General features: G+C 43.6%; 2 protein-coding genes across 5 annotated transcripts in view; both read right to left on the reverse strand.

The window, feature by feature from the left end:
* Positions 1 to 610: 610 nt before the first annotated feature.
* Positions 611 to 24,830, reverse strand: part of PCP4L1 (Purkinje cell protein 4 like 1) — a 39,328-nt gene continuing 15,108 nt past the window's right edge. For 2 of the 4 annotated variants that reach the window (XM_006048467.4, XM_006048469.4), the window contains exons 2-3: positions 2,528 to 2,582; positions 611 to 1,706 (exon numbers count right to left, since the gene is read on the reverse strand). In XM_006048467.4, coding sequence (XP_006048529.1) covers positions 1,561 to 1,706; positions 2,528 to 2,582 — 201 coding nt within the window. In that variant the 3' untranslated portion in view covers positions 611 to 1,560. Of the gene's footprint in view, positions 1,707 to 2,527; positions 2,583 to 3,396; positions 3,448 to 15,364; positions 15,477 to 24,830 lie in introns of those variants that run through there. The other 2 variants (XM_006048468.4, XM_044944120.2) reach the window with 2 other exon arrangements.
* Positions 11,057 to 12,387, reverse strand: LOC123333149 (60S ribosomal protein L9). Its single transcript, XM_044940797.2, has one exon. It carries the CDS (start codon positions 12,361 to 12,363, stop codon positions 11,785 to 11,787), a length of 579 nt encoding a protein of 192 aa, XP_044796732.2. The 5' UTR covers positions 12,364 to 12,387; the 3' UTR covers positions 11,057 to 11,784.

Raw genomic sequence — 24,830 nt, forward strand, 5'->3', positions numbered from 1 at the left:
CCTTCAACTTCTATATTCTTAAATCAATACTAAGAAGTGAGGAGAGCGGGAGAGAGAAAGTGTTCCTTGTTTGATCTTTAAGCATTTGTCTTCCAGTTACTATATATAGAGTTCCTTTCTCAGCAATGTAAGCCATGATTTTATTCATAGTTTAACATCTTCAGGGTGACAGTGCGGCTCTCTATTGACCCAGACTCATCTACTTCTTCTTCTAAGTTTGATAAAACAGTGGGAGGTAAGGAGGGACAGATAGCACAGGTCATTCGGGGATAAGGAGCAAGGACAATGGGGTTTGTTTCCAGAGGCAGATGCACCAAGCATACACTGAGCTGGGAGGGGAAAGAGAAGGAGGCAAGCACCCTTGCAGGTGCACTCCAGGGGTGGCAACAGCAGCAGATAAAGGCAGTGTGGGTGGTGAATCAAGGTGAGGACAAGGTCAGGGAAAGAAGGTAGGAGGGGGCTCCAGTCTGCAAATTCTCGGCCAGCGTCAGTTTCCTGAGCCACCGTGGCATCTGTGCAGTTGTTCCACCACCTCCCTGAGGCCAGCTCAGACTTACATTCATATTCCTCCAGAGAAAAATATAGAAAAGTAGAGGTCAAACGGCTCCACTTGAGGGTTTTTTTTTTATTGTTTTCATAATTATTACACATGCTAAAATCACATAGAGTGGTTATTCCAACTCTGCTCTGACTCCACCATGAGGCAGGTGGGAACTATAGGGGTCACTTGATTTGTGTGGCCTCTGAGGGTATCTAGACGTGAGGGGTTAGAGGTAGGCAGGTTAGCAAAGCCCCAGGAATCCTTTACATAGTACACCTTTACCAGCAGTAACTTGTATCTTTAAGGACCTCCTCCTCCTTCATTTTTCTTTCTTTCCTGAATCTTCCCATTTCCCTGCCTGTGGCCCCTTGAACCTCTTCCATGTCTGCCCCTTATGGTTCTCGACTAACATGATGAAGGAAATTTTTCCTTGTCCCAGTCTCCCATCCTTGGAACTAATCTACTCAGCATGCACTAACATGGAAGCAGCTTGATTTAGGTCTGCCTAGGGGAAAGGGAGGCTCCAGTTCCCACTGTGGCTTAGCTCATAGGAGGGGAGTTGAGGTGCTGATGAGAAGGATGTGAAGGGGAAAGATGCTAACTGAAGTGAAACATTTGTAACCAGTGGAACAGTGTATATTCCCCACCACTGGGCACCCTACTCTGAAGGCATTCCCCTCCCTCCCACATTATCAGGGATCCCTCTCTCAACCTCAAATCCTCTTGTTCTTCAACCTCGTAGGGAAGGCATAGGTACTGATCAAGATACTGGCTGTATCTCCAGGAGAAAATGGTCCACCCTTAGACAAGTGGGCTGCCTATTAAATTCTTCATCTTGCCTATGTTCCTTGTGCCTCTACAACGACAATGGCTTGAGGGGCTGGAATAAATAATGTACAACAGTTGAACCTGCCTCTATGAGACGCTAGTGGAACAAAGAGACAAAGACACAGGAGAGTCAGAGCTGTGGAAAAGGAGAGGGAAGGGAGCAGAGTGTAAGGAGAGGGAAGGCTGGTTATTCAGGAGCTGGGATCCTTTTTCCTTTTCTGGAATCGCCGGAACTTGCCCTGAATAGCAAGGGCAGCCTTCTCTGTTTCTGGTGCTGTCAGATCAATGTCAATCTCCTCCTCCTCATCCTCAGTCTTCTTGGCACTCCCAGCTTTCCCTGCAGACAGTTGAGAGTTTCATTAATGAGGAAAGGGCCCCAGCCCTTTTCCCCAGGCCCCAAATACAGTGGTTAAAGTCCACTTTCTGCTTAGACTCTGTGTGAGCCCCCAAACTTTGCTAGGACACAGAATGTCTAATAATCTCCTAGGAGCTTGAGTCAGGGTACCTGGGCTGAGAATTAGTTATGGTAATTATTCAGGAGCTTTGCAACTCTTAAACCAAGATGACAAATGTCTTCTGTCATCACTTATTCCTAAATACTTTCTTGGTGGCCCAGTGGTAAAGAATCCGCCTGCCAATGTAGGAGATGCCAGTTTGATCCCTGGGTTGGGAAGATCCCCTGGAAAAGGAAACAGCAACCCAATCCAATATTCTTGCCTGGGAAATCCCATGGACAGAGGAGCCTGGCGGGATGCAGTCCATGGAGTCGCGAAGAGTCAGACATGACTTAGCGACTAAACAACAACAACAATTCAGAGTACCAGAGCGCACTCTCTTTCCCCAGCTTTCTCTCAAGTTCTGATTGAGACAGAGTCTGGGATTATTTGATGTGTTTCTTCCTGTCACTGTGTGCCTGTTTCCAGGCATTCCAGAGCCAGTTTCTAAAATCAAAGAGTAAATACTGGTAGGTTTACTTCTTAGGAAACAAGTAGAAGGAAGCCTATAGATACAGTGGTCCTAAACTAGTGTTTTGTTTCACTTATCACATTCTTATTCCTGTTACATCTGACTTTAGGAGCTTCCAGATTTACAGCTCTACTTGTTTTCATGTCCTTATATTTACCTGCTCTATAAACTTCCTAACCCATCCCCACTCACCCTTTTCCTCAGGGCCAGGTGCCTGGTTGGTTGCTGGGGATGTTTTGGTGTTAAGCTGGAAAAGAAAAATCAGAATATTAGATATTAATGGAAGTATTAAGGTACCATCCCCTTAGAATCACCATCATAATTGTCAAGTCCTCCTATTACCAAGTACATCTCTTAGCCTTTTGAAGAAGTGAGTCTTGAGATCAGAGAGAGGGAGAAAAGTCATCAAAATTTATTCAAAAAGTATTTGTTGCTAAGGAAATTGTAGAGGACAAAAGAGGAAAAGCCGGCCCTCGTTGAGCTTGCATTCTAGGATTTAGATAGACAAATGAATAAACAAAACTATTATTATGTTATTATGGACTTCCTACTGGTACAGTGATTAAGAATCTGAGTTGAGGGGGAAGCAGGTGAGATCCCTGGTTGGGAGCTAGGATCCCATATGCCTTGTGGCCAAAAAAAAAACAGAACATAAACAACAGAAGCAATATTGTAACAAAGTCAATAAAGACTTTAGAAATGGTCCACATCAAAAAGAATCTTTTAGAAAATTATTATTATGTTAAATGGTGAGGAGTGCTATAGACCAAAGACAGGGAAGGGAGGTAGTGAATGCCAGGTGGGAATGGAGAAATACAGTTGTACACAGAGTGGTCAGGAAAACCCTCTCTGAAAGGTGGTATCTGAGCCAAGAGCTGACGGAGATAAGGCAGTAAGGCCTATGGATGGAGGCTAAGAGCTTTCAAGGCGTGGAAGTGTCAGGGGAAGCACACTGACTGAAACTGCCCACCCTGGCCCAGTACCATGGTAGCCATGCATGTGAGTTATTTTACAACAGGAGGTCCCAGCAAAGAACACGGAACTAATAAGCCACCACCAACCGGAAGAGCTCGGTAAAGGTCAAAAGGCGACGCCATGTGTCCTTCCACCTCCCAGAATCCTTCTCGCTGGCATCCATCTTGGCTGAGCAATGCGTGTCCCACCAGGAAGGACCCTGAGTCAGAATGATTGGCCAAAGACAACCTGGAAACTAATCCCATCACCATAAAACCTGAGACTGGGAGCCACGTGGCAGAGTTCTCCTGGGTTCCCTTACCCCACTGCTCTCTGCCCAGGTTCCCTTTCCAATAAAGCCTGTTGCTTTATCAGCTCATGTGTCTCCTCAGACAATTAATTTCTGAGTGTTAGATGAGAGCCCACTCTCGGGCCCTGAAAGGGGTCCCCCTTCCTGAAGCAGCAGTGCCACTAGCCTGTCTGAGGAACAGCAAGAAGCCAATGTACCTGGAGTGGAGAGGAGGAAGGAGGAGGAACAACAGATGGAGATGAGATCAGAAATGACTGGGAGTGCAGGCAGACCATGCTGGGCCTTGGAAGTCATTTTAAGGAGTTTGACTTTTACCATAAGAGGGAGGAGAAGCCATTAGAGACCTTCAGTTTGCACTAAGGGGCATTAGGGAGGAAGCAGAACAATCTGCTAAGCGATTATTGCAGAAGACCAGGCAGGAGATAATGGTTGCTTGGATCAAGGTGGCGGTGAAAGTGATGCACTCGGTCACCCATTGTGTCTGACTCTTTGCCACCCCGTGGACTGTAGCCTGCCAGGCTCCTGTGTCCAGGCAAAAATACTGGCGCGGGTTCCATATCCTTCTCCAGGGGGTCTTCCAAACCCAGGGATCAAACCTGCTTCTTCCATAGAGGCTGGCAGATTCTTTACCACTAGCGCCACCTGGGAAGCCTGTGGAAGCGGTGAGTAGTAGCTCAACTCTGGTATACAGTTTTCTCTCAGTATCCGCAAGGGATGGGTTCCGGGACCACTGAGGATACAAAAACCCATGGATGCGCACGTCTGTATAAAATGGCGTAATGTTTGCATATAACCTACGCACATCCTTCCACATATTTTAAATCATCTCTAGATTACTTATAATATCTAATACAATGTAAGTGTTCTATAAATAGTTGCAGCAAATTCAACTTTTGCTTTTGGGGATTTTCTGGAATTTTTATAAAAATATCTTCAATCCTCAGTTGATTGAATCCACGGGTGTGGAACCCTCAGACACTATTTTCGAGCTACCACTAAAGTGATTGGTTGATTGGATAAGTGGCACTGTGAGACAGGAGTCAAGCATGACTCCACAGTTTTAGGGCGGAGGAAATGAAAAACAATGGAATTGCCATTTTCTGAAATGAAGAAGACAGCAGGGAGAGCAGGTATTAGGGAAAAGATCCGGGGATTTGTTTTTGGACAAGTTTGACATGCCTACAGAAGTATCCAGCATTTGCTTTGATACACTGTTGAACAACTCATTTGAATAATAAGTTAAAGAGAAGGCCTTGGCCCAGAGATATAAATTAGGCAATTATTAACATGCGGTTGGTATTTAAGCCATGAGACTGAGTGAGATCACCAAGGAAGTGGGTTTGAATAAAGAAGAGAACAGGGTCAAATCCTAGGGCATTCCAGTGATTAGCGGGAATAGAAATGACAAAATGTCGATAAAAAAATTAAGAAGAAGCCAGGAGAAAAGCCAGGAGATTACAGTACTTGAGAAGCCACACAGAGAAACTATCTCACGGAGACGAGAGTGATTGTGTCAAATTCTGCACGTAGGCCTAGTAAAATAAGGATCAAGAATTGACCACCGGGTTTTGCTACGGGGAGATCACTGGTGACAGTGACAAGAGAAGTTACAGTAGAGGAAGGGAGGAAAAATCTGATTGTAGTGTGTTCCTAAGAGAAAAGGAGGACAGGCATTAAACCTGCAGATATAGAAGGAATTCCAAAGAAATAAGAATGGGGGCTGTGGCTTGAGGGGAACATGGGGTCATAAGAAGATTTTAAGACAGCAGAAGTTACAGAATATTTGCTTTGTGGAACTAATCCATTAAAGAAGGAGGAGAGAAAAAGCAGGAGAAAGGGGGAAAGATTCAGCGCATGAGTAGGGGGTGGCCTTGAATAGGAGCTAAGAACAGATCATCCAGAGTAACTGGAGGGGAAGCAGAGCCACAAGAGCCCAGATACAATGAGGGGGAATATTTGCAAGGTCTCTTCTAATTGCTTCTGTATCTGAAGTAAAATAGGTAACAAGGTGATCCTTCAAGAGACAAGAAGAGGTACTGAAGGAGGAGGGCAGAGGAGAAGGGATGAAATACTCATCCAGGAGAGGAGGAAAGTGAATGGATTAGGAAACAGTAATAAGATTTCTGGGAAGCATTAAGGCCCCTCACAAGGCCAAGTTCATGAATACGAAGTGAGATTTGTCAATTCGTATGTGTGCTTCTTTCCAGCCTCTCTGCTCAGATGGAGAGTTAGATGTAACATAATAGTAACTCCCCTTCCTCAGAATCTTAGCGATAGAAGTGCTTCATCTGGTCATTCCTCAGTCTTAAGGTACAATTCATCTTGAAACAGTCACTCCTGTAGGCTTCTGGGTCCCCATAGAGTTTGTTTATTTCACAATTTTGAGTACTTGATATTTTCAAAATACAGAAATTGGTTGCTTTCAAAAATGTTTTCTCATCTCGTCCTTGGGAGAGCTCAATTGAGTATAAAATATTATCCCTCATTTTATAGATGCAAATCTTTGTTAAATGACTGCCAGATATAAGGGTTCTACTTTAGGAAGCTGATAGAATCCAGTTTATGTTATGCTGTTGTTCAGTTACTAAGCTGTGTCTGACTCCTTGCGACCCCATGGACTGCAGCACGCCAGGTTTCCTGGTCCTTCACCATCTCCCAGAGCTTGCTCACACTCATGTCCATTGAATCAGTGATGCCATCCAACCATCTCATCCTCTGTCGCCTCCTCCTCCTGCCCTCAATCTTTCCCAGCATCAGGGTCTTTTCCAATGAGTAGGTTCTTCGCATCAGGTAGCCAAAGTATCAGAGCTTCAGCTTCAGTATCAGTCCTTCCAATGAATAATCAGGGTTGATTTCCATTAAGATTGACTGGTTTGATCTTCTTTCTGTCCAAGAGATTCTCAAGAATCTTCTCCACCACCACAGTTTCAAAGCATCAATTCTGTAGATTATGCTGTTTCCAGTGTATTTTTATCAATACTTATCACAGACTTATATTTGAGTTTAGCACTGTTCTATACATGAAAAGGGTATAGAAGAAGTACAATATTCATTCATTCAACAAATATATCACTGCCCAGGATATGCCAATTACTGTTCTAGACATTAGGGATACAGATATGAGCAAAATTATTAATAAGTCCCTGAACTCATTAAACAATTATGCCAGTTAGTGACAAGCGCCAAGAAGGAAAATAAAAGAGAGTAGTCTAGGAAGGCCTCTCTGATGAGTGACATAGAGGTTTGAATGACATATAAGAGCCAGTCAGGTGAATATCTAAAAGAGCCTTGGGGGCAGATGAAGCATCAAGTGGAAAGTCACTGAGGCAGATTTTGTGCCTAGTGTGTTCAGGGAAGAGTAAGAAAATCAGCACGTCTGGAGTTGAGTGAGAAAGGGAGAGTATAGAAAATGAAGTTGGGTAGGTGCTAGAGTATGAATGTCTTTGGACCAGGGAAAAGATTAGATTTTTTTCCTTTTTCTTACTCATTTATTTTTGGCTGCCCTAGATCTTCATGCAATATATGGGCTTTCCCTAGTTGTGGCAAGCAAGGCCTACTCTCTAGCTGCATTGCATGGGCTTCTCATAGCAGGGGCTTCTCTTGTCGCAGAGCACAGTCTTTAGAGTGTGCAGTCTCAGCAGCTGTGGCATGCGGGCTTAGTTGCCCCGCAGCATGTGGAATCTTCCCAGACCAGAGATTGAACCCATGTCTCCTGCATTGGCAAGCAGATTCCCAAACACTGGACCACCAGGGAAGTCCTGGATTTTTTCTGAGTTGACGAAAAGACATCACAAGGTTTGATGCTGAAGGAAACATGGTCTGACGTGTTTTTAAAGGATCACTGACTGTGGGGTGGAGAACAGATTAGAGAGAGGCAAGAAAGAAAAAGGGGAAACAATTACAAGGATCTTACAAGTCAGATCGTGGGCATTTGGACCAGGGTGGTAGTGAGAGAGGTGATAAGACTTGAGACAATTTTCATGGTAGAATAAGTTGGATTTGTTGATGGATGTGTGAATAAAGATAGCTCTTTCAAAGAGTTCTGCTTTAAAGAGACCCAGAGAAATTGGACAGTAGCTGAGATAGGATGTGGGGCTATGGGAATGATTTAGTAGAGAAGGAAAACCTGATGGTGCAGAGATAGAAGTCGTAAGTACTAGAGTGATCTTGAATAGGCAAAAGGAAATGGATCTAGTGCACAAGTAAATAGGTTGGCCTTAAACAGAGCTATGGACAGTTTATCCACAATATAGGAATGAAGACACAGAATAGGGGTAAAGATGGAAGAAAGGTGGCAAGAGTAACGGGAATGTATGAAAGTTCTCTTCTGATTGTTTCTATTTTCTCAGTGACACAGGCACACTTGTCAGCTGAGAGTGAAGAAGGGGCAGAAAGTATTTAAGATTTGAGGAGAGAGGTGACTGAGTGAAATAGTCATCAAAGTTAAGATTGAGTGAACAACTGGTGAGATGTGGCAGGACGACCAGGCAGCCCTAAGGGCTCACTTGAAGTTAATGGGCATAGATTTAAAGTAAAAGCAGTCAAGATGGTGTCCCTATCTTCCAGGCTGAGTGAGCAAATAAGACAGGTTCCCAAATAACACTTCTCAAGCATTTATTATGTGCCAAACCCTATCCCATATCATCCTCTGAAATCTCTGAGATGTCATCCTGTTTTACAGGTGAGGAAACAGGTTTAGAGACACTAAAAATTTTGCCCAAGTTCAAGCCACACTTCTAGAAAACAGTGAAACTGGCTCTGGGAGCCAGGCAGACTGACTCCACACTCTTAACCACTGTACTACGTCCCCAAGATCGAATACTGTCACACGCTGACACAAATATGCCAGTATATTAACAATTACTGAGGCTAGGTGGAACGGATACGGATGTGCATTGAACAATTCTTTCAACTCTGATAAATTTTTCTAATAAAAAGTTAGAGGAATTAAGAAATTAACAGTTTGGGATTTCCTTGGTGGTAAAGAATCTGCCTTGCAAATTTACAAATTTAAGAATTGCTAGGTAGATGGATAATCCCATCCTTTTGGATATTAAAATGTGAGGCCAAACTAAGATTGCTTTATTGACCATATGTAATTTTATTTATTTACTTATTTGGCTCCGTCAGGTCTTCATTGCAGCACGTGTGATCTTTTGTTGAGGCACACAGGCTCTAGTAGTTCCTACTCAGGGACTCCGCAGCGAGAGGGCTTCAGTAGTTGTGGCGTGCTGATTTAGCTGCTCCCAGGCATGTGGGATCTTAGCTTCCAGACCAAGGACTGAATGAACCCATGTCCCCTGCATTGCAAGGCACCTTCTTAACCACTGGACCACCAGGGTTAGGATGTGATTTTCAAAGGATATACTGGTCACATCTACACTGCTTTTTCAAGTCTTGTGATTTATTTGTGCTTTCCTAACATCTTGTAACGGAGAAGGTGATGGCACCCCACTCCAGTACTCTTCCCTGGAAAATCCCATAGACAGAGGGGCCTGGTGGGCTGCAGTCCATGGGGTCGCTAGGAGTCGGACACGACTGAGCGACTTCACTTTCACTTTTCACCTTCATGCATTGGAGAAGGAAATGGCAACCCACTCCAGTGTTCTTGCCTGGAGAATCCTAGGGACCGGGGAGCCTGGTGGGCTGCCGTCTATGGGGTTGCACACGGTTGGACACGACTGAAGCGACTTAGCAGCAGCAGCAGCAACATCTTGTAAAGTACTGGAGATAGCAGACAGTTATAAAATAAGTATCTAATTTTTAAATTATTTTTTTAAATTTTATGTAAGTATAGTTGATTTACAATGTGTTAATTTTTGCTCTAATGTTTTTAAAAGGAGATTATAAGTTGATATGGTCCAATTTTTATAAAAGATATAAATTGCTTATCTATGTATATGTACATTTTTATTTAAAAATCTGGAAGAACATGCACAAAATTGTTCCCCAAACCCTATAGAATTCCTCCTTGTCCCCCTTAGACAAAAGAAAAAAAAAAGTTTCACAAGAGGAAGGGTTATTCCTGAGACTCTTGGGAGACTGGCCACTCAATACTCTTTCTTTTCCCATGGTTTTCCTGTCTTCCTACAGTAAAATTTTCTTCAGACGATCAATATACTGATCCAGTAGTTAGCTAGGTGACACCTTCCGTGATGCCACAGTGTCATCACAAGGGGTCTCTCTGCGCTGCAAAAGCATGACACGGATGGGGTGTTTAGCAATAGGATAACATTCAATAGTCCAGACAAGAGGGTCACAGGTCTAGAGGCAAGTTCTATAGTCCCATGATCTCTGACTTCAAATCCTACTTTCTCTATTACCAGCAAATCTCTGAATCTGATCCTTGCTTTAACTATTATCCCTCCCTCCCTCTCTCTCTCTAAGCCCATTCCCTTAATCTACCAATTCTTTTCTCTCATCCCTTCTCCTTTGGAGGAAAATCTGGACTCCAATTCTAAATATCTCCCTTCAAGTAGCTGTCTCTTCCTCTACATTCCCTTCCATATCAGCTAACCTTGAGAATCCACTAAGCAGGAGTATGTATCGGGACTGAACCACACAGGCCACCCGTTTCCCTCTGCCTGGGCAGCTGTTGCCTTCCTGAATCTCTCCTGAGATTACTGACCCTGGAATGGAGCCATGGCACAGCAGCTGTTTGGTCACCCAGGGCTTCTCAGCTCTATTTGACTTAAATTTATGACAGGTCACTGGGGACAGCAGAGAAGGGTTCTACAAAGGAGAAGAAAACCCCTATTACTCACAATCGTCCTTCAAATCTCTCTCATACCTTCTACTAAAACGTAATATGTTAGAGCTTCAACTTGCCCCTCCTCCCTGCACCCTCTGCAGCCAGTTCTCAAAATAGCTGCTCCAAACACTCTGGGTTTCTGGATTTAGTGGTTAGTGATTTGGTGCGGTGTGGGGATTGGGGGCAGTTAAATCACAAGTTGTTAGCTCCCACCCTCTACATCAAACTCAGCCCTCTACTGGTCTCTGGTCCCTGCCCTAACCCACGTGTGTATCTCCTAGAAACTCAGCAATTTTAGGTGAATAAAGATCCTCTAGTGCATCTATCTGAAAGCCATCAGATTAACCATATTTTAGGCAAACCAAGGAGGCAGGGCGGTCCACTCTATGTGAATCACATGCTCTATGAGCGTCTCTTACAAAACCTTACACCTGCAGAGGATCGAGTCTAACCCACAAGAGCTGTGACAGGTAAGCGTTTGTTTCTCAGCTGTTCTCTCTCAGCCTCTCATTCTGGCCAGGTATGGATTACTCTCAGATGCTCTTCTACTTCTTTCAATACTGAGTTCCTCTGATCTCAGAAATAATGACAGTTAAATTGCTCAGCAAATCCTTCCATGTCCTTGTAGAACCCATCTCGGGGAACTGGAGGGAATCAAAAGACTTTATTTTTTTTTTAATTAATTTCATTTATTTAAACCAAGATCTTAGTAAGCGCACAGATTTTATTGATGGACTAGACACAGTATGTAAGACAAAGTTAAATGTTTTGCCGGAGAAATTACACGGTTAAGAGTTTCTAACAAATGAGATAGCGGAGGACTGCAGGTTTAGGGGCAACCCTACTGTTCTGTATAGTAGTATATCTGAAGTATGACACATGGAACGTTTAAGTTTTTTTAAAGCCATCAAAGACTAGGATATAGATGTGGCTGAAATTTGAGTATAACTGAGAGAACCTTAGACTACAGCAACCACGTTTATCATAAATACAAATTAACTCCATCTTTTAATTCTTACTAAGACAGTATCACTTCTCAGCTGCTTTTTCAGTTACTGTGATTCAGGCATTTGCCTCACAAATATTCAAATCTGTGCCACTGCAAAATTAGATCTCCAAAAGTTCTTGCCACGATAACCATATTCCTCTTGCCTGAAATGTCCTTGGTATTCCTTGAAGCCCCCTCTGCCATTAAGTCTTGCTAACAACAACGTCTTTCTAACAACAACAAAATTAATCAACCACTCCTATTCCTTCTGTTATTGTTTTTAACACACTAGAATTTACTTAACTGCTTACTGGCCAAATAGTTTGAAATGATAATCAGTAGGAAAAAATCTCAAATCAAGTTTTTATTGTCTCTTTAAAACATCATAACTGAGTCCATAGAACCATCTGCTATCTTGTTGTTTCTGCAGCAGGATCACTGAGATCTTATTCATCAGCCTGCTGAACTGTTCCTTTTTCAGAAACATAGATACCATCCAAAAATTTTCTGATATCCTTGTTTTTAACTGTGGTGGCTTGCTGAATCAAAGCAGCTGAATTTGACACAAGTTCAATGTCATTTCCTTCAAGAATCAACTCATCTTTCTGGGCTTGAGATACTGAACAGGCAACCCCTGGCCTCATTCGAACCCTGCGTATATATTTTTCACCCAAAAAATTTCGGATTTCCACAAGAGAACCATTCTCCTGAATAACAACGTTGATGGGGAAGTGGGCATACACCGACCTCATCTTGTAACGGAAACCCAGTGTAACACCCTTGATCATGTTCTGTACGTGACTACAGATTGTGCGAACAGTGGCCAGTTCCTTTCTGTTTCCCCACCATTTGTCAACACGGAGCCTCTTCTTTTTCTTTCCAAGGAGACTGAGTTCTACATTGATGTGATTGAAGTCCCTCTGCAGGGTGCCTCTGGGGCCCTTCACAATAACTGTCCGTCCCTTCAAGTTAATGTCGACATTTTCTGGGATGTCGACAGTCTGGTTGCTGAGAATGGTCTTCATTCTCGCACTAGATGCGGCAAAGAGCTGGAGGGAATCAAAAGACTTTAGAATGCCACGCTACCTCATCTTCTCACCCAACCTCATCTTAAGGCTTCCCTGGTGGTTCAGATGGTAAAGGACCTGCCTGCAATGCAGGAGACCCAAGTTTGATCCCTCAGTTGGTAAAATACCCTGGAGAAGGGAGTGGCAACCCACTCCAGTATTCTTACCTGGGAAAGCCCATGGACAGAGGACCCTGGTGGGCTACAGTCCATGGGGTTGCAAAGAGTCAAACACAACTGAGCAACCTTCACTTCACTAGCTCATCTTATTAAAAATCATATATATATATAAAATACTTTGTACCAGTCACTTTTCTAAGTACTTTAACACGTTGAATTCTTACAATATAACACATTGAATTCTTACCCTATAAGATAGGTAATGTTACTAGTCTCACTTTACAGATAAGAAAACTAAGGTCCAGAAGAGGTTAATTAACTTACCCAGATGTTCAAGCTGGTTTTAGAAAATACAGAGGAACCAGAGATCAAATTGCCAACATCCGCTGGATCATGGAAAAAGCAAGAGAGTTCCAGAAAAACATCTATTTCTGCTTTATTGACTATGCCAAAGCCTTTGACTGTGTGGATCACAATAAACTGTGGAAAATTCTGAAAGAGATGGGAATACCAGACCACCTGATCTGCCTCTTGAGAAATTTATATGCAGATCAGGAAGCAACAGTTAGAACTGGACATGGAACAACAGACTGGTTCCAAATAGGAAAAGGAGTACATCAAGGCTGTATATTGTCACCCTGCTCATTTAACTTATATGCAGAGTACATCATGAGAAATGCTGTGCTGGAAGACGCACAAGCTGCAATCAAGATAGCCGGGAGAAATATCAATAACCTCAGATATGCAGATGCCACCACCCTTATGGCAGAAAGTGAAGAGGAACTAGAAAGCCTCTTGATGAAAGTGAAAGAGGAGAGTGAAAAAGTTGGCTTAAAGCTCAACATTCAGAAAACAAAGATCATGGCATCAGCTCCCATCACTTCATGGGAAATAGATGGGGAAACAGTGGAAACAGTGTCAGACTTTATTTTTGGGGGCTCCAAAATCACTGCTGATGGTGATTGCAGCCATGGAATTAAAAGACGCTTGCTCCTTGGAAGGAAAGTTATGACCAACCTAGATAGCATATTCAAAAGCAGAGATATTACTTTGCCAACAAAGGTCCGTCTAGTCAAGGCTATGGGTTTTCCAGTGGCCATGTATGGATGTGAGAGTTGGACTATAAAGAAAGCTGAGTGCCGAAGAATTGATGCTTTTGAACTGTGGTGTTAGAGAAGACTTTTGAGAGTCCCTTGGACTGCAAGGAGATCCAACCAGTCCATCCTAAAGGAGACCAGTCCTGGGTGTTCATTGGAAGGACTGATGCTAAAACTGAAACTCCAATACTTTGGCCACCTCATGCGTAGAGTTGACTCATTGGAAAAGACCCTGATGCTGGGAGGGATTGGGGGCAGGAGGAGAAGGGGACGACAGAGGATGAGATGGTTGGATGGCATCACCGACTCGATGGACATGAATCTGAGTGAACTCCGGGAGTTGGTGATGGACAGGGAGTCCTGGAGTGCTGCGATTCATGGAGTCGCAAAGAGTCGGACACGACTGAGCGACTGAAATGAACTGAACTGAACTGATTGAAGGTCATATAGCTAAGAAGTAGCCAAGACAGGATTTGAACCAAGACAGTCCAACTCCAGAGTCCACCGTCTTGAACAATATGCTATGCTATATCTCAGTCTCCAGCCAAAGACATAAGCATGTGTATGCATGTGGAACACACATACCACATGAGAAGCATGTCCAACGTGAAACTGACTTAATTAGACAAGTTCTCCCACACAGCAGAGCAATCCCTGGGTAAGAAGGAAAGTCCTAGGGACTTTCTTCCTTCCATTTCCACAGTTAGACAGCTGTATTCAAGACTACTCTCTCAATCCATAGTCCCCAACAGTTTCTTGGTATACACTCTAGAGCAGGGGTCCCCAACTTCCAGAGCCAATGCCTGATGATCTGAGGTGGAACTGATGTAATAATAATAGAAATAAAGTGCACGATAAATGTGATACACTTGAATCATCCCCACCACCACCCCCACTCCCCTCAACCCCTGGTCTGTGGACAAATGGTTTTCCATGAAACCAGTCCTTAGTGCCAGAAAGGCTGAAGACCACCATTCTACAGGGCCCCATCCTCCCAGGACGGGGAGAGCTCATTCGTAATTTAAGAATCTGACCCCAGACCACCACTCTACAGGGCCCCATCCTCCCAGTGTGGGGAGAGCTCATTTGTAATGTAAGAATCTGACCCCAGACCATGCCTACTGATTCAGATTCCTACTCTGAGAGTTGAGCTGACCACACTGACTCTGGTTTCCATCTTCTAAAAAAATATATATACAATTTAAAAAATATTTATGTATTTGGCTGGGCCTTAGTTGCAGCATGCAGGGTCTTTAGTTGTGGCATGTGGGATCTAGTTCCCTGACCAGGGATAGAACCTGGGTCCCCTGCTTTGGGAGTTTAGAGTCTTAGCTACAGGACCGCCAGGGAAGTTCTTGGCTTTCATTTTAATGTTTGCTCAGTGGGCCTCCTGACACACACCAGGCTAGCCCCTGGGGGTTAGCCGTAGCCTGTTTGTGTGTTCTTCACTCCCAGGGAGATGCTAGCCTTTCAGATTCTGAGAATTCCATGTGCAGGATCAACCTACTGGTTTCCATTCCAAATGACTCCCTTGCGTCCACTGAAGCCTGTTACTCCAAGCTTCTAGCGAGCTGAAGCTTGGTTCAGTTGCACCTCACTGCGCAAAGAGGACTAAATGTTTCTTAACTTCTCAAAACACACCAAACACTAATTAGCAACTATGAGGCCCATCAACTCTTGTTTTTCCCTAGAGGGCCCTCGTTTCTTTCCCTGCCTTCCTTCCTGTATTCCCTTTTTCCTCACCTCTGGGCCTGACGTGTTCCAATGTTCCATTCCATCATCTTGGCAGTAGCTGCCAATTCCCCATGAGTAACTTTTGTTTCCTCCGCTGTTCAAAGTTGTGGACTCCCCCTTCCTGTGGGGAAGGAGGAGAAGGAGAGGCCTGCTGGCTTAGGAGTCTTTTGTCTTCAGGCATTGAGACTGCAGAGAGAGGTATGACATAGCAACGTCCTCCCTTTCCCCACCCCACACCTCCTTCCAGGGCATTTATCAGCATTCAGATGATGTCTTGTCCTTCCATTTGAGTTTTAGAACCCATTCCCCTTTTCGCCTTCTCAAGAAGCTTTACAATCAATGTTCTTCACTTATAAATAAAACCTCGTCCTTTAAGACAAAAAAAAAAAAGGCCTTCATCAATTTGAATTCCTTCTCCAGCCACCACTAGAGTGAAAAGAATCAGATCTAGGACCAACCCTGGAGGAACCTCAATATTGAAAGCTTAGGGTGATCCATTCATAACAGTGCTAGAATGATTGGCTGCTGCTGCTGCTGCTAAGTCGCTTCAGTCATGTCTGACTCTGTGCGACCCCATAGACGGCAGCCCACCAGGCTCCCCTGTCCCTGGGATTCTCCAGGCAAGAACACTGGAATGGGTTGCCATTTCCTTCTTCAATGCATGAAAGTGAAAAGTGAAAGTGAAGTTGCTCAGTCGTGTCCGACTCTTTGCGACCCCATGGACTGCAGCCTACCAGGCTCCTCCATCCATGGGATTTTTCTAGGGGAGAGTACTGGAGTGGGGTGCCATTGCCTTCGCTAGCCATGTACAAAAAACCTCAATCTATACTTTGCACCTTATACAATAATTAACTTGAAATGAATATAAAACCTAAACCTGTAAAACTTCTAGAAGAAAATACAGGAAAAAAATCTTTGCAACCTTGGGTTGGGCAAAGATTTCTTAGATACGCCAAAAGCACAATCTATAAGAGAAAAAAAAATTATAAATTGGACTTTGTCAAAATTAAAAATTGCTCTGAGACTTCCCTGGCAGTCCACTGGTTAAGACTCAATGCTTCGCATAGCACATGGAACTCTGCTCAATGAGACATGGCAGCCTGGATGGGAGTGAGGCTTGGGGTAGAACGGATACATGTATATGCATGGCTGAGTCCCTTCACTGTTCTGAAACTATCACAACATTGTTTGTTAATCAACTACACCCCATATAAAATAAAAAGTTAAGAAAAAAAAAAAAAGAAGACTTAATGTTTCCACTACAACAGGCACAAGTTCGATCCCTGGTTGATGTATTAAGATTCAACATGCCTGCTTGGCATGGCCAAAAAATACACACACACACACACACACACATATATGTTTAAAACTGCTCTTTGAAAGACACTTCTAAGAGAATGAAGAGACAAACCTCAGACTGGAAAAAGTATTTGCAAATCAAAAATCTGATAAAGGACTTGTATCCAGTATATATAAAGAACTTTCAAATATCCATAATATGAATACAATTTGTAAAAAGGACAAGATGTTTGGACACTTCACCAAAGAGATGCATGGATGAATTTGTTAAAATTCACAGAACTATACTCTGATAAGGGTACATTTTACTTCAAGTAAATTAGACTTTTTTTTTTTATTAAGGGAGATAAAAAGGTTAAGGAGAGGTCAAGAAGCTAGCAAAGACTGAGAGAAACGGAGTAGAAAGGTGACTGGGGTGGGGCTGAGGGCCAGGATCTCTCACATCTCTCTTCTTTTCATAACTGGGCTCCTCAACACATTCACTGTTTCCATTTCCTTATGTCCCACACACTCCCCAGCCCACTTCAACCTAGCTTCTACTCCTTCTCCACTGAAACGGCTCTTTAGGAAACCAAAGTTCTCTGTAATAGTAAATCAAATGCAAAGTTTCAGCTCCATTTGGCTTGACCTCTTGAAGCATTCAGCAGTGTTAATCATTTCACCTTTCTTGACACACATTCTTTCCGTGGCTCCTGGGAAAACAAACAGTTTTTCCTGTTTGTTTTTTTTTCTTTCTGGACACTTCTGCCAACATTTAAGTATTGGAGGCTCTCAAGGTTTGGGTCTAGGCTCTCTTCTGTTCTCTTTTCCCAGATGATCATATATGTTCCTATGACTTCAGTTTATCATTTATACCAGAACCATCCAACAGAACAAGGTTCGGCAAACTACTGCTGACTGCTAAATCTGGTCTGCAGCCTGTTTCCTAAATGAAGTGTTACTGGACCTCAGGCGTGCCCTTGTTTGCGTATTGCTTGTGGCTGCTTTGGCAGCACAATAGCAGAGTTGAGTAACTGCAACAGAGACCACACGGCCCACAAAGCCCAAAATATTTGCTACCTGGCCCATTACAGGAAAAGTTTGCAGACCCCTGCAATAGAACTTTTTGCAATAAAAGAAGTATTTTGAAATGATAGAGTGCCATCTAATATATGGCACTCCCTAGACACAAGGGGCTACTGAATATTTAGAAATGTGGCTAGTGCAACTGAGGAATAAAATTTAGAATTTTTTAATAACTTAATAATTATTATTAATTATTAATAATAATTAAACCATATTCAACAGTGCAGAATGCCACTGAGGACTCAAATGTACAATCTCCCTTTGTTATCCAAAAAGGATTGGTTTTAGGATCCCCAAGGATATCAAAATCCACAGATGCTCAAATCCCTTATATAAAGTGGCACAGTACAGTTGGCTCTCCATAGGTTCTGCCTTCTTAGATTCAGAAATCTGATCCGCTGTTGGTGGAGCCTCTGGATACAGAGGGCAGACCACATATCTCTACCCCAAACCTCTCCTCCGAGCTTTAAAATGTCTCCACTTGAGTGTTTTATGGAAACTCCAAACTCTTCAGTTTCAGACTAAATTCATACTCGTACCTACCCAACCTAGCCCTCTGCAATATTTCCCATTTCATCCAATTGTACAAGCCAGAAACCCAGAAATTGTTTGTGATACCTTTCCTTCCTTTATATTGCATATCTAAATTCAATAGTAAGTCCTGTTAACTTTATTTACCGAATCTCTCTTAATCCCCTCACTTCTCCCACCGGTACCACCCTAACACAGCTGTTTCTTATGTAGACCACCTTAAGAGCCCAGATGTTAGCAATGCTGCTAAGACAGAGATGAAAATTCTTAACATTGTCTAAAAGGCCCAACATCATGCAGCCTCTGATGCCTTAGTGGCCTCGTCTCTGTTCCTTCCCGCCTCGATACCTTGACGCACGGTTCTCTCACCCCTGCTCCCCTTTTACCTAGTTAATTCCTATTCTTCAGAGCTCTCCTCAAGAACTGCTCCTTCAGGAAGCTCTTCTAAGCCCCAGACTAGGCTAGGTCCCTCATTATAAGTTTTCATAGCATCTAAAGTATTTCTCCTTGATAGTACTTTTTATTAACGTAATTACATATTAATTTAGTGGTTAGATACTGAATGTCTCCCTCATCTCAGCGTAAGCTTCTGTGAGGGTAGCGGCAGTATCTACCTTATTCACTCTTGTAGTCCCAGAGTTTTGAACAATGCCTTTACACACGATATATACTCAGTATTTGTCTTTTTTTCAGTTTAACACTTAAAAAAAATACTTATGTATTTGGCTGAGTCAGGTCTTAGTGGCAGCACGCAGAATCCTCAGTGTGTCCCGTGGGACCTTTCACTGTGGCACACAGGCCCTAGCTGTGGCCTTGGGCTTAGTCGCTCTGTGGCATGTGGGATCTTAGTTCCTTAACCAGGGATCGAACCCACAATCCCTGCATTGCAAGGCAAATTCTTAACCACGGGACCACCAGGTAAGTCCCCAACTAGCATTTGTTGAAAGAATGAAGGGAGCTCCAACTCTGCTCTATTTGCCACCACACCTAGCTTTCTAAAATCTGTTTCCAGATAGCTGAGGGCCTCATTTTGTAGTGGTTCAGAAATAGTGAAGCTAGGTCATTGTTTTTCCTCACTTCAGCGGATTTACCTGGAAGAGAGCTGAGGCTGAAGGGGAAGAACTTCTCTAGAAGTATATTTCATATTACTTGTGTTACGGTTATTGTGTGCTTGTCTTACCTCCCTTTCCCCACCTTCACCACCCCACCAGAGCCCACTTCCTTGAAAGCACGGTCCATTCATTTGTGTATCACTAGCAGTAACTGCAACCTATACCTTGCACATAGTAGGTACTCAATAGATATTTGATTACATGAATTAAACTTTTCTTAAGCCTCAAATTCCTGGTGGAAGCAGTATGTCATATCAGGTAGAGTTAGACAGATCTGGGTCCATACCCTGGATCTGAATTGACTGTCCCAGCTCTGCCATTCTTAGCTTTGTGACATTGGGAAGGCAGTTAGCCTTGCTGTGCTCAGATCTCTCATCTGCAGAAGAGAAATATATATCCTAAAAGGTAAAAAGAACTAGAAAAATGTATGTAAAATGTCTAGTCCATATGAACATAAATAGTTATTATTCTGAAGTAAGGTAACTCTGGGTTGAATGTAAGGACAGGTCAAGTTACTAGGGTGCTGCATGGTTCAAGTCCTGGAATGAAACAGCAGAGCTTTCCACGGAGTAGATCTTCACTAAGTGGGCCTGAAGAAAGAAGAGAATACCTGGGATGGCTCTAAAGGCCCTGGAGGCTAATTCTAGTACAAAAGGAGTTTCATAACTGATCTCTTTTTACTCTAAACTAACCCTGGAAATCACAATCTCCCTATCTTCCCAATGCCTGACCACAAAAAGGCTGACAAGGGCTCTAAACCTTTGGTAAAGGGTCCAACAACAGACTGCTTGGATAGAAATTGTATTCTGTACAGCCCCTGCCCATGTCTGGAGTCCTGGAGCCTGCTGGAACCAGTCCCAGGTCAGGGGTGTACAAGAGGAGAGCTCCAGTAGAGTACCTCCAACAATGTTCATGTTTTACTTCAAAGAACCCTTAGACACAAACACACTGTTTGCTTTTTTTCCTTTCCTTTTTTTTTTTTTTTTTTTGAGTTATAGACCACAGGGGGGTGATTAGTGCTCAGGAGCAAATAAACCACGTCTCTTTGATCAAGTTCTTTCATCCATCTACGTATCACAAAGATGTTTGTGGAAATATACTCCTTGCCTCAGAGGACAGTTTGGTTAGTATTGTCTTGGCAAAGCACCTAAAAACAGTCAAAGTGGTAGCAACTTAGGTGCTGTTTCTTTGCTAGCACTGTTGGGAAATAGGCACCCTATAACTCTAGGCCCCACTTGCCCCACCGCCTTCCTGGGCTGCAATTCTTCCTTTCTTAATCTCTTTCATCTTCAGTGGTGTTGCCATAGGAACCACTGTCAGAGGGAAGAAGCAAGACAGTGTCACCCCCTCTGCTCCAAGCAGCAAGTTAAACCATAGGAAAGGTAAACGACCCAGATTTTCCCATACTCCTCATCCTACTGGCGTCTTTCAAGAGGTATCACAGGTTGTTAGCAGCAGCAACAGACAGGAACAAAGGAGCATCTCATCATACCTGGGCAACACATACCCTGCTTTTGCATGATATAACTAGGATGCTGGGCAAATCAAAGCATGTTATACACACATTATATTACTGTTAGAATCACATAATCCAGATGAATAGGCACAAGGGCTTAGAATCCTGTCCTACAGTCCAGGGCAGGGAAATCTAAAAAGGGACTGAATCCTAAAAATCCCAGATATGAATCCCAGACACCTCTTTCTTGCCTGAGTATTGACATAAATCCTAGGCTGTGTAAGCTCCCTGTTTGCTTTAGAGGCACAGAAAGGGAAGAGAGACAGGGTTAGTGCATCTGCTTTCAAGGGGTGACAGAGAGGCTTCAGCCCCGCAGAGACCCTTCTATCCCTGCTGACATGTTTCCCCCCAATGTGAAATGAAGTTCACTGCTAAAGATCCTTAGAAAGGCCTTTGAGATCCCCTGGTGCCCCTGAAAGACCCCAGACTGCTGTTTTTGGAGCGCCGTTGGAACTGTTTCAATTCTTTCAGTGTAGCAACCAGCTGCAGTCCTCAAACAGCTTCACAAAGACTTTCTCAAGGTCACCCTCAAGATTATAACAGGAAAAGAACTACGAATCCTTACTTCCAGTTCTACATACGCACCTTCTTTTCCTAACATAAGGCATATAACTCAAATACCTTATAGCTCGGGTGCCTCCTAAGACAGGAATAGAATCTAAGCAGTCCGAGCTCCCAAGCCCCCTGGTCTGTCCTTCCCCATTCAGCAACCCCACCTCTGTTTCCTGGAATAGCAGTACCCCCCACCGGAGTCAGGCACAATTCCTTGTTTATGCCAGCTCATGGTACGCAGTGAGTCAAAGGCCCCGGCCTGTTTCCCCCCAGCATGGACTGCCACAATTTAATGAGTGTTATTTGTGGTGCTTTGCACACAGCTTGGAACTGTGCCTTCACCCCATACTGAGGGAAGCGGGTGGGGGAGAGAGAGTAGTGCCAAAGCATCACTTATTACTATAATCTTCAATGTGCATCCTACCCATGGCATTAATGTCCCAAAATAAACGTATTAATCCCACCACAGCCTACAAAGCAAACATGCAGCTGGAGGGCTTTGCGTGGGAGGGAGGCACCACCAAGGACACCGGAACGGTGAATGGCGCCTCTTTTCCCTGGATGGGGGGCTGGGAAACCTAGGTGGGCCTGCCTTCTGGTGTCAGCCTGGAATTGAGCAGTCGTCAGGCTTCAAGGAGGAGAATGTGATAAGGTCCAGGCACCTGCAGAGACACAGATTTCTTAGAGAAAGTGGTTTTGGATCTGCTTCTGGCTTGGCTTACTCCTGCAGGTAAAATAATCCTGGGCAAGTCAAGCCATCTTGAGCAGCGGGTTTGGAGTATGGATTTAGACAATTATGCACTTAGTATTGATCACTTACTTTGCCAGCCTAATACATTCTTCTTCCCCTCTTCTAGATTTCTCCTCCGGAAGCCACTATACTCTCTTTGGAAGTCGAGTGGCCAAATAAAGGAGGACTGTTCAGCATCTGTTTGATCATCAAGTATAGCAATTTTACTTAAATACCCACTTTTCAGCACTGGGTCCTCCAAGTCAAATACGTTAGAGTTAACAGAATTGGTCATTCCTTTCTTCTCTGAAAGAAAACCTCTCCTTCTGGCCCTTGATGCTCTACACTTAAGGAAATAAATGATGGACACCAGGAGCTAAAAATGCATGAAAAGAGGGCCTCCGGGCTTCCCCTTCCCTTGATTCCTATTAACTTACCTACTCCACTTCAGCACATGCATTGCACCCATTTTTAAGGTGAAGAGGCATCTCAAGGAAGAATAGTGTTTTCATTCCTATGTTGGTCTCTCCTCTCTCTCTATTCTCTTACTCAGGATTTACTAAATCATCCTGCTTAGATTTCCTATATAAAGTATTTGTAGTATTGTCCTTCAAAGTTGCATGCAGACTTCATGTCACTCTATCACTGGGGTCACACACTAAGTCTTAGGGAGAGCTCTTTGGGGATAAGAAGGCAGTCATCTGAGCCCATGGTTGACTCTAATGCTGAGGTTTGGGCCTCAGTTTCCTTGTCTGCACAAAAAGAAGACTGGGCCAGATGACCTTTAGGGCTCCTTAATGAATCTGAAATTATATCACTAAAATGTTTTGATACATTATTTGAGATTTTCTTGATGAAAAATATTACCTGTATTTCTTCTAGAAAGATTTTTGCAAAACTAAGCTTATTTTTTCCCATGATAACATAGACTCATGAAAGATAATTTGGAACTACAGGAAAACAGAAAGAAAACAGGAGGAGGCATTTATAGAATCACTACCTTGAAAAGACAGTTATTAACCTGATCCTTCTTCCTCCACTGCCTCTGCAAGCCTATACCCATCACTTTTTTCAGGGTTAAGACCCTCCATGGACAGATATGAAAGACTGCAGGTTTGCATATTTGGACTTCAGCCACATTACTTATGGATACCTGACCCTAAAGAGACTTGATATTCTAAAGTGTAACTGATCACAGCTGCAGCTTAGGAAAAAGAGTCATCTATATTCCTGGGTCACAGGATGACAAAGTCATCCACTTGGACCATCCAGAGAGTCTTCTGCTCAAGCAGCCGAAGTCGACAACCTGGATGGATGACTGAGAAGAGGAGCAAATTCTAGAACCAAGTTATGGTTTCTCTTTCTTTCGAAGACAGATATTTCTAGAGGTAGAAAGGTTTCTAATATCAAGCTTTTCTGTTTTATATGTCCAATATAATTATCATCATAATTAAATACAATGAGAAAGAGAGAGAAACTTGGATTTCCCCCAAGTCCCTACCAGGTTCCCTAACAACTGGTTCACAGAAGATATAACAGAATGATGTCACTCTGACCAAACTTACATTGTGGAGAAGGCTTGTAGACTCAGACAGTTATGCACAGGAAGAAGAATGAGATCCCCAAAGTATATATGTTATGTTAGTCACTCAGTCATGTCTGACTCTTTGTGACCTCACGGACTTTAGCCCACCAGGTTCCTCTCTCCATGGGATTTTCCAGGCAAGAATACTGTAGTGGGTTGCCATTTCCCCCTCCAGGGGATCTTCCCAACTCAGGGATTGAACCCAGGTCTCCTGCATTGCAGGCAGATTCTTTACCATGTTCCATTCCTATTAGTGAGGAAGACAGCAAGCAGAATAATAAAGGAGGGAGTACTGGTTCTAGTGAGGTTTCTAACTGATCTGTCCCTTGCTCCATCCCCTGCCAGCCTGGGGACAGACACTATGGGGCAGACACCATGGGACTAGTTATCAGACCTCCATAACCTTCGTTTCTACAGAATGACTGCTGGACCAAGGGATTCCTCCAGCTGGGCTTTTTTACACTTGAGAAGTGCAACAGGATCACAGAAAAACTTGCAAGTGTGCCTTAAGCAGCCAGCTACACCATATGAGAAGAGATTATAGGAAAGAGCCCTCAGGGACTGGATGCATCTCCCATTCCCATTCTTCACCGAAACTGGCAAAAAGTTATTAAACTATAAGAGACAGGCTGATTGTCAGCAATCAAGCCCTGCCTGCAGCTGTGAATGCAGACAAGCTGGAGATGAGCCTGCGGCTCCTCTGCGCATGAGCACACACACTCACAGGGAAATGCTCTGCTGCAGTACTGAGTGACAGCAAAGAGCCAGGAAGGCAAAGTGTAACCAGAGACCCTCCCCAGCAGTGCCACCAGGACCCTACACTTTTCCTCTAGGTCTGGAGACCACCTCCCCCTTCCAATTTTTACTCTTCATTTGAAATGAGAATCTCTTAAAGAGATCCCAAATCCTCTTATTTCATGCAGTTTCTCTGAAGCAAGAAAATAAGCAGGTAGAGGACGTGAAGCTTACATAAGATTCAGAGTGCACAGGGCTTTCCTGGCTAGAACTCAGCCTGAAATAGGAGACCCCTGGGGCTGGGCTGAGAGAAATAAAGGAGCTTGGAGTCTCCCTGGAGCTTCAGAGCT

The sequence above is a fragment of the Bubalus bubalis genome, chromosome 6, assembly GCF_019923935.1.
Source record: "Bubalus bubalis isolate 160015118507 breed Murrah chromosome 6, NDDB_SH_1, whole genome shotgun sequence".
NCBI classification, from domain to species: domain Eukaryota; kingdom Metazoa; phylum Chordata; class Mammalia; order Artiodactyla; family Bovidae; genus Bubalus; species Bubalus bubalis.